The 9,480-nt window shown below is 46.8% G+C and overlaps 1 protein-coding gene and 1 long non-coding RNA gene across 2 annotated transcripts; both read left to right on the top strand.

The window, feature by feature from the left end:
• The first annotated feature begins 4,127 nt into the window (after window positions 1–4,127).
• LOC120701047 (zinc finger BED domain-containing protein RICESLEEPER 2-like) lies at window positions 4,128–6,137 on the top strand. Its single transcript, XM_039985219.1, has 3 exons — window positions 4,128–4,339; window positions 4,425–5,957; window positions 6,110–6,137. Exons 1-3 carry the CDS (start codon window positions 4,161–4,163, stop codon window positions 6,135–6,137), a joined length of 1,740 nt encoding a protein of 579 aa, XP_039841153.1. The 5' UTR covers window positions 4,128–4,160.
• On the top strand, window positions 6,138–7,340 carry LOC120699614. The gene is made up of 3 exons (XR_005685511.1): window positions 6,138–6,541; window positions 6,625–6,696; window positions 6,989–7,340. It is a non-coding gene; the product is annotated as an uncharacterized LOC120699614 (long non-coding RNA).
• The last annotated feature ends 2,140 nt before the right edge of the window (window positions 7,341–9,480 follow it).

Below are 9,480 nucleotides of genomic sequence, written 5' to 3'. Positions count from 1 at the left end.
CCCTTGGTGAGGTTTGTTCTGGTTCACTCTTAATTAGACAGTGTTTCGTTCGTAAATGCAAATGCAAACGGTAATGAAATCGAAGATGCTTCTGCAATCTGCACGGCCTGCGCCCACGTGAAAAATATGGAATGCTAGTTTTAGGAGGAAATTGTGTTGACCTACATATTGGCCACAAAGCCCACACGTCAGTGTCTGTGAACAGTAGCACCACCCCTAGGAGCTCGCCGATCCCAGCAACATTAGTATATCTAGCTAGAGGCAAATCCAACCAATACCATTGTAGTCTTACATACATGAGCCTGTCTCCACCTCAAATGATTGAGATTTACCCATCTGTCAATCACTTTTTTTAGCCGTCGGATTGCACATCAACAGCTGAGATTCATTTTCCTCTTCCCTACACCCTCTCTCATCTTATCTCCTTCCTCTCGACGCATGCCCTCGACGCTGCCTCGTCTCCTGCCTCCCACAACACCGCACCGCCTCCTCCACATAGCTCCCCCACCACTCCCACCTCTCCCGGGCTCCGGCAGCCTGCACTGCCGCTGCCAAACCGCCCGGACCTTTCCTTTCTTCTTCTTTCTCCCTCTCTCGAGCTCCCCCGTCGTTCATACCGCCCCCGGCTCCGGTGGCCTTCGCCGCCCCCGCCGCCTCCAACGCCAAAACCGGGGGTCCCCCGCCGCCCGGCTCCGGTGGCGCCCACACCGCCTCCGCTCCGCCGCCATCTCGACCGCCACCACCGCCGGTCGGCGAGCCGCCCCGAATCCTCCTCTAGGGCTGGAGATCACAGGTAACCCTAACCCCCCCCCCCCCCAACCCTAACCCCGGAACCCTAACCCTAAAGCTCGCTGGCGCCATTGCCGGAGTTGGGGAAGAAGAGGTTGAAAAGTGATCGAGAGAAACTCAAATCTCAAGCATTTGAGAAGGAGCAAATCTGTACATATAAAGGATAATTTATATCATGGCATGACACTGACACTTCTTAATACAAAACTAGCCACATCTATTGATATACAACTTCAACACTAGACGCAGATCAATGCCATTTGGTCTAAGGCTTCACAAAAAAAAACATAACACGTCATAAAACATCCCTTTTTAATAGAACTGTTGACGTTTTTATGATCAACACACTAGATCGCGCGGTTGTAGAAAACTCGCCTCGTTGGAGCTCCTACCTCCAGCCGGTCAGATCGGTCAGAGGGGCCGGTCAGACTGGTCATTGTAGGGGCGCTACGAAAAACCTACGTCCACCATTCTAGGAGGGACTCCGTTAGAGATGGCGATCCTAGGGTTGTTTTGAGATCGGCAGGCCACTCAGAACATCATTAACCGTCGTAGAGACGAAAAAGAAAGAAAAGAGTTGGAAAAGGTAAGGTTTGAAGATAAAAATGAGGTAAAATGTTTGATGGATTGGGTGATAAGCCTCTATCAGCTGCAACCCTTTATATTTATGTGGTGCGAAGGTCTTGCCTCCCAAGAAAGTCCTTTACAAGCCTAAATCTATTAGGACTTCTAAACTCTACTCAGATTCGGAATTGACCGGTCGGACCGGTTGAGTCCACCGCTCACATCGGCGAGCTCTTGCCAAACCGACTACAGCACCCAGACCGGGGACTTGTCTGACCGGCTGCTTCAGCCTGATCTAGCTTCGTCAATTTTGAGTGCGAACAAATTCACTCATCCAAATCCATAGTTTCATCCTGAAGTCCAGCTGATGTTTCATCCAAATCTAGCTTGCTCCGGTATCCTGTTGCTGTTGAGCACCACCTGATAGTTGCATTTGTGCATAAAAGGCATGATACTCCTCATCGATTCTATGAGGCAGCTTTTGAGGGTATCCCATATTGAACATGCCAGGTCGTTTCTGCTTTCGCTTTAACCCTGCATCGGGAAAGTGGCTAACGTGTCAGTGCAAAGTAACTCCAGCACACCTGTCACACCACGGCATATCTGTGTCAAACTATTGCCCGCTACTAGGCAGCAGCGCATGTACTGTATTTAGCAAGAAGCATGTATGTAGAGGAACAATCAGCAATTGACAATATATTAGTGATAACTGATAAGGAAACCTATATAGAAAAGAAGTATTTTCAATGATGCCTGGCTAGCCAACTTTATAAATCTAATCTTAGTTCCTTGCCAGAACAAATTAATGGCAGGAAACAAGATAAGCCCATACCTAAACTACCACATGATGAAGAGAAACATATCCTCATTAATTAACTACATAGAAGTTTATACTGCTACCTATCAAATTCATCTAGGGGTTTGTCATGTAAACTTAAATTTTAGAAGTAACCATATGCAGGTGAAAAGAATAGGTGATCACCTGGGTTGAGATATTCAGGGATCCTAGATTGCGTACAAGTATAGCTAAAAGTAACTCCAACCATTCTTTCAGCATCAAACATGGCAACTCCTTCTAGCTTCCGCCTCATCATGTTAATGGACAGCACCAATGCCTTCTCTTCTCGACGTCCAACCTTACCCCTGATGTAAACAACACCTTCGTTGCTCAAGCTGAGTAGATGGAGAGCTGTGTAAAGCCTCTCCAAGGTTGGCCTCAGCACACCTTCCTTGGCCTTCACCTTAGGCAGCAAGGTGACATCGTCAGTGTCCATGTCAACTGAGATATCACCAGACTGGACTTTGTAGTCCGGTCGCCAATCTTGCTCCCAACCAGGAGTCACCTTCCTGCTCCAGCTCCATGTGGCGACCTCCCAAGTCCAGCGGGAACTCCAGTTACTGCCTGGCTGGACGATACTGCGCAGTTCGACTAGAGTGAGCCGACCCCCAACAACTGCGATGTCCCGGAAAAGGATGGGGTACGGTCGCTTCATTGGTCGTCACGTCTGATGGCTTCCGGGGGCAAAGGCAGGTAGCCGGGGGTTTCATGGTGAAGCACATGGCAGATGACGATCCCCCGCAACGGGTCAACAAAGCCCATCAAACCATCTTGTCCAAGTGCGATAGCCCTGGTCGTAATATGAGAGGGAAGATCACCGTCCAGAGCAAAAGCTAGTCTGCTCCATTCTTCACCCTTGGAGTCGAACAGCCAGAATGAGAAGTGCGTAGACTCGCTGCCGCAGCAATCTATGCTGAGGGCGGCGAGGTAGTAGTGTCCGGCGTCGTCGACTCGTGGGCGGAAGCGGATGACTTCACCATCCAAGTATGGGTATTCCTGGGAATACCCTACTATTTTCACAAAAGATCAAATATACTTATATGCATGTAATAGTGGGCCTCATTTTCCATTTCTCGAGTTACAAACACACATCTAAATGATCCAACAAGTCTGGAAATCACGATGGGCATGGTTCGGTTCGGCCCAAAGGTTCTTTGAACCGGCCCAAAAAAACGATCCATATGGGCTCCATTTTTGATCCATTAGGTCCGGCAGGGTCCGTGGTTCGGAGTCAGTCGACCCTTTGGATCGAGTGGTTCGATCCAGTCCCTGTCTCCCGTCGGTCTGGGGGCGGCGGCGGCGGCGACGGCGGTGGCGCCATCTGAGCCACCGCACGACATCGTCCGTCCGTCTGATTGTCGAAGCTTCAGCAACGGCGGCCTCCCCTCCGCAACGGCGGCCATGGACAGGGGCAGCTCCCGCTTGCCGGCGCCATCCACAACGGCGGCGGCTGCACGTCCGCCCAGCCCATCCCCCTCCGCAACTTCCTCTGCTCCAGACCACCCGCGACAACATGGTCCTACCCTCGACGTCCGCAGCTCTCACTCGCCGGCACCATTCGCAACAGCAACCAAGAAGAAGGCCGCCTCGCCGACGCCATCCAAGAAGAAGGCCGTCCCGCCGGTGCCATCGGCTACTCTCCCTCCTCCCAAGGTACCATCCTCACTTCCCGTCTTTCTCAGACCTAGATGGTCTCAGCTTTCTAGTTATTTGGAACCACCCCACGGATTAAAATCCATCAGCTTGACCCTAGATGGATTGACCTGTATTGCTATGTGGAATTTATTTTAGCATGTGCACAAATATCATGTTGTCTGCACATAGCTGATGGTTAGCGGACATAGCAGATGTTTGTCTATAATTTATTTTAGCATGTGCAAAATATCAGCTTGACCCTATATGTACTAACCATACAGACCCAAATATTTCTTTTTGTCTGTTATGTCTGCTACGTGCTCATGACCAAAGTATGCCTCTGCAGTTTCATATATCTATAGAGGCACCGGTTACAGAGCAGGCAAGACTAAAGCAAAGCAGGACTAAAGCGGGGCAGGAGCAATGCCCTACCTCTGGGGACGAGACTCTACCACCTGATATCCAACACCCCGATGTCACTTCGACACCCACGATGTCGCAGTTCCTATCCGGGTGATAACTTTTGTTTCAAAATAAATGCAGATTAGAAATACATTTATCTTGATTCTAATATACCATTGTTTGCCATTGATTTCAGCATGCCTGGATCGAAGAGAAAGAGAACGCCTCGTCCAATTAGCATGCCTGAAGATGAAAGAGCGGAACAAGGCCACGCTAGAGAGGCGGATCTCGACAGCGAAGGAGGGGGCGCCGAGGCACGTCCAACTACTAATGATCACAGCAATACTGACAGTGGTGGTTATCATTGGGGGTACGAGGGTGGGGATCTAGGCGAAAGCTGGAGAGGTGAGGAAGAGGATGAGGATGAACCTGCTGAAAATGGTGGTGTTGAGGAGATGGTAGATGTATTCTTATATGGAGAGGAGAACAGGCAATTTAGATCTAAGGTTTGGACTGAATTCTCCAAAGTTCGTGTTGGGGGTATTATTACCAAAGGTCAATGTATCCATTGCAATGTTGAGATCAGTGCTAAGAGAGGGTCAGGAACAAGTGCTATGGGAAATCACTCGAAGAGATGCAAAGTGAGACAAAGTGTGATGAATATTGAAAATCAGCTTAAGTCTATTGTAATGTCTCCTGAAGGTGTAGCTTTAAAGGAATGGAGGTTTAGTCAGGATGTCTCGAGAAGAGAGTTGGACAGAATGATTTCACTTCACGGAATGCTATTCTCAGTCGTCGAATATGATGGATTTAGAAGATTTGTGTCCAGCTTAAATCCTGCTTTCAAGATGACATCAAGAAGGACAATCACGGCGGATACTATGAAGGTATTTAAAGAGCAAAAACAAGCTCTTCAAGAGGCTTTAAGAACTGCCAACAGTCGAGTTTCATTGACCATGGACATGTGGACATCAAATCAAACATTGGGATACATGTGCATAACATGCCACTTTCTTGATGCCGACTGGAAAATGCATAAGAGGATAATGAAGTTCTCTGTCGTGAAGACACCGCATACAGGTGTTGCTTTGTTCAATGTTATTCTCAAGGCCATCCAAGAATGGAACATCGAAGATAAGATATTTGCAATAACATTGGATAATGCCAGCAATAACAATGCTATGGTCAAGCTCTTGAGGAAAAACCTACTAGAGAAGCACTTGCTGTATGGTACAGGAAAGTTGTTGCATCAACGATGTGCTGCCCATGTGATAAACCTGATATGCACAGCGGGGTTTGAAGTTATTGATCCAGTTGTGCAAAAGATATGGGAAAGTGTCAAGTACATCCATGGTTCTCAGTCAAGGATGCAGAAATTTGAAGAGATAATTCAGCAGTTAGGCATATCATATGGAAAGCGCCCCAAAATTGATACAAGTACACGTTGGAATTCGACATATCTTATGCTGGATACTTGTTATGAGTTTAAAAGAGACTTTGAGTCTCTCAGCCAACAAGATTTAGAGTACCCATATGCACCCACGGTTGAAGAATGGGAAAAGGCACGGTTGATGCGTGAATTGTTGAGAACTTTCTTTGATGCCACAAATGTTGTCTCGGGATCACTTTACCCAACTGCAAATCTACATTTTGATGAGATATGGGAAGTTAAGATGGCCTTGGAGAATAGAGCTATTGAGGAGAACTCTGACCTTACTATGACAATTGAGTATATGCGGAGAAAGTTCAATAGATACTGGAAGTTGACATGGTTGCAGATCTCGTTTCCTGTTATTTTTTATCCAAGGTTTAAGTTTGGGTACATAGAATTCCGTTTGAGAAAAGCATTTGGTAACAATGCAGATTCTAAAAATGCTACAGTGAAGGAGCTATTGAAGGACCTGTTTAAGGAGTACTCACAACTGACTGTTGGTAGTGAAGAGGCAACACAACAAGTTGCAGATGTTCAGCTGATCACAAGCACAAGTGGAAGATATGCAGATTGGGACATCCACATGAGCCTTAATGCTACCTCAACAAGTGAGCTGCCTTCTGAGCTTGATGCATATTTAGCTAAGCCTACCATTCCTCATAGTGGCCATTTTGATGTTCTTGCTTGGTGGAGGAGCAACTCTCTTGAGTATCCAATTCTGTCCCGTATGGCTAGAGATATTCTAGTGGTGCCTGCTTCATCGGTCGCATCAGAATCAGCATTCAGCATTGGAAAGAGAGTGATATCTGATGACAGAAGTCGATTAGCTCCTGAAACGGTTGAAGCACTAGTGTGCTGTCAAGATTGGATTCGAGCTTCTAGTAAGATCTTTATATACTCTATTTGCAATTATGATGCCTTAAGTCTTCATGAAAATATCCTCAAAATAAATATTTCTATGTAGGTTCATCAATATTTCGGATGGAAAGTATCCATGATTTCATTGAGCAACTTGATCAACATGAATGAAGTTTCGGTATGTGTGTTGAAATCCATCCTCGGCTTTCTGAAACTGCAATTAGGTTCAGTCCAACATATAGGACCTTTTGATGAGCTTAATTAGTATTATTAGCATTTAGGTTGTAGATGACTACTACATATAGGAAACAAAGTGTTGTGTTGTGTCCACAAAAGTCTGCAATGATTCAGTTTCTGTTCAGATCTTCGTGTTTTCTTCTTGAAAATGTACAGTAGCAGATACTCTCATAGGTAGTTTAAGTCAATAGACAAGGGGTAGCATCACTAATCTAAATTGTACTGTGGTCCAGAAAGGTGAAAACTGGAGTTTGGCATATCCTGGAGTCTGGCATATCATGAAGGAAGCAGCATAGCTGAATGTTCCTGTATCACTGAATGACCAAAGCTGAATGTTGAATGTTCACTCGTGGGGCAATTTGCTGAATGCTGAATGTTCACTCGTGGGGCAATTTTTTGTCAGTCACTTCAGTTGCTTCCAAAACTGAATGCTTTTATGAAGATATTATCTGAATATTTTTTCTGTAATGAAAATCTATATGGATGGTGCTATTGAATATTTTTTCTGTATATGGCACCCTACATGGTAAGCACTGGCTGTGAAAATATATGGCATATATGGCTTGCATCATCCTGAATGCTTTACGATGGCTTTGGTAATGCATGGAACTCCAGCGTAGCTAGGGAAATGCCACGTATCGTCAGTAGTTATCAATTTACTTGTGCCTGTAAAGCAAGTAAAGGGTCTAGAGTCTGTACGTACACGTTAACTAAAGGCAGGTAGAGGCGGAGAGGCAGGGCTGTACGTGGGTCGAACCACGATAACCATAGGTGCACCGCGGGGCAGGAAAAGAACCAAATGGAGCGACCGGTGCTCCACCACCTAGCAAATGAGTCGGACGGAGCGATTACGGATCGCTCCGTGGAGCAACCATGCCCATCGTGATCTGGAAATACCCAAGTCGTCCTCCCCGTGTGAGGGAAGAGGGGGGTGTCGCGGTGGCCGAGGAGGGTAATAGTGTAGCGATGAGCTAGGCATGGGCCAGGGATCTCGATCGGCCGTAGCGATGGCACCTCGTTGGGGCCACCGTTGGCCTCGTAGACGAAGAAGTCGGAGCCATTTATAAGAAGGATAACATTTAGTACCAGTTAGCGTTTTGGCCCGGTACTAAATAGGCATCCATAGTTTATTTGAAAGAAAAGTATTTCGCACACAATTGCATGTGATGCATAGGTGAAATGGCAAAGGAAGTTACACGCGAGAGCTGAGATTGTGGGTTCGGATCCTCACAACTGCTTGTGTTTTTTCTTCTTTGGGTGGTGGGTTTACTGGTTGCTTCAATCCGTACAAACCAAGCCACCTGACCGATACAAGTAGCCTAAGCCTAAGCCTTTTCTTTCTTTTCAAAATATAGCACGTAGATGTTTACATACACATAGAGGATCTATGGCAGATCTTAATATTGATGAAATTATTACCAGTGCCTCGATGCGAGTGGTACATTATCTGTAAATACCCACGTGAATAGATATGTTCCACGCCAGAGGAACCTAAGATAATCGCCTCAGCTACTCTTATGTAGTGTTTGGTTGGAGAACGAGATAGAATGGAGCGGTTTTATTCTAGATTAGAGAAATGGAATGACTCCATCTCAATATTTGGTTCTTGGTTCGAGGGATGAAATCGCTCTATTTTTTATTTGGTTGAATGGATGAGAATCAGCCTGCTCTTGTTCCGTTAACTCCCGTTTTGTGGAGCCCACCTATCATAGATTAGTCTTCCTTCCCCTCCCTTTCCTTTCCTGAGCCCACTGCCCGCCGCCGCGCCCATGCTTGGCGTCCAGTTGCGCCACCCCACCGCAGCATACAGGGGCTGCTCCACCGCTGCAGCTAGGCCTCTGCTCGTGCTCAAGCAACAGCAACGTGGTCGATGGGAGGGTCTGCCATCACTTGATTTGGTTCGTGCCGCCGCCTGATTCATCACGCCATCTTCCGATTCGTCACGCCGCTGCCGTCAGATTCGTCGATTACTGCTAATGAATCGATTGGCCGCATCCCAAATCGGTTCGTCGTAGCCTGAATCGTCATCCCGTCGCCGGATTCGTTGCGCTGCCGCCAAATCGAAGCTGCATCGCCTGCGGGAGCCGGAGCTTGGGCTCATCGCCGCCCAGCGCGCCTGCGCTCCGAGCATGCATCAATTGCGGGGCCTGGCTCCGAGCAGGCTATCGTCCCGGAGAGCAGGGGATCGCGAGAAGAAGGACGACGCCGGAAGGAAGCGAGAGAGGAAAAGACTAGACGGGAGAGAGGGCGTTGAACTGGGATGGACTCGTTCGGTGTTTTTCGCGGAGCGAGTCCATCCCGTGTATTGAAGGAATATTCCCCAGCTGGTATGCCTCCGCTCGCTTGTCTGCGAATCAAACGGAGGATGAAACCGCTCCGTCTCATCTGGCTCTCCAAGCAAACAGACCCTTAGTTTGATAAAATATGTACTTGTTTATATGTTTGAATTTTTTAGAAAGAAACTATTGTTTGAACCATTCTACATTACTTTTGTGGGATTTTAGGATATTATTGAATCCTTTAACATAGTGGAGCATAGGAAAATTTCCTATAGTGTGTTTATATTCGATCGGCAGGCAAAACTTTCACCAATATTTTGTTTCGAAAAAGGACTCACTAGTAACATTGAGCTGTGGAAGAAAATTGTGTGATCTAACAATGTCGAAACTCAAATCACCTGGAAATAAAAACAGTAAATTATATGAAGACCTGTTCTAGCACTAAA

Source organism: Panicum virgatum, chromosome 3K (genome assembly GCF_016808335.1).
Source record: "Panicum virgatum strain AP13 chromosome 3K, P.virgatum_v5, whole genome shotgun sequence".
Taxonomy (NCBI): Eukaryota; Viridiplantae; Streptophyta; class Magnoliopsida; order Poales; family Poaceae; genus Panicum; species Panicum virgatum.
This window is presented reverse-complemented; position numbering and strand designations above follow the sequence as displayed.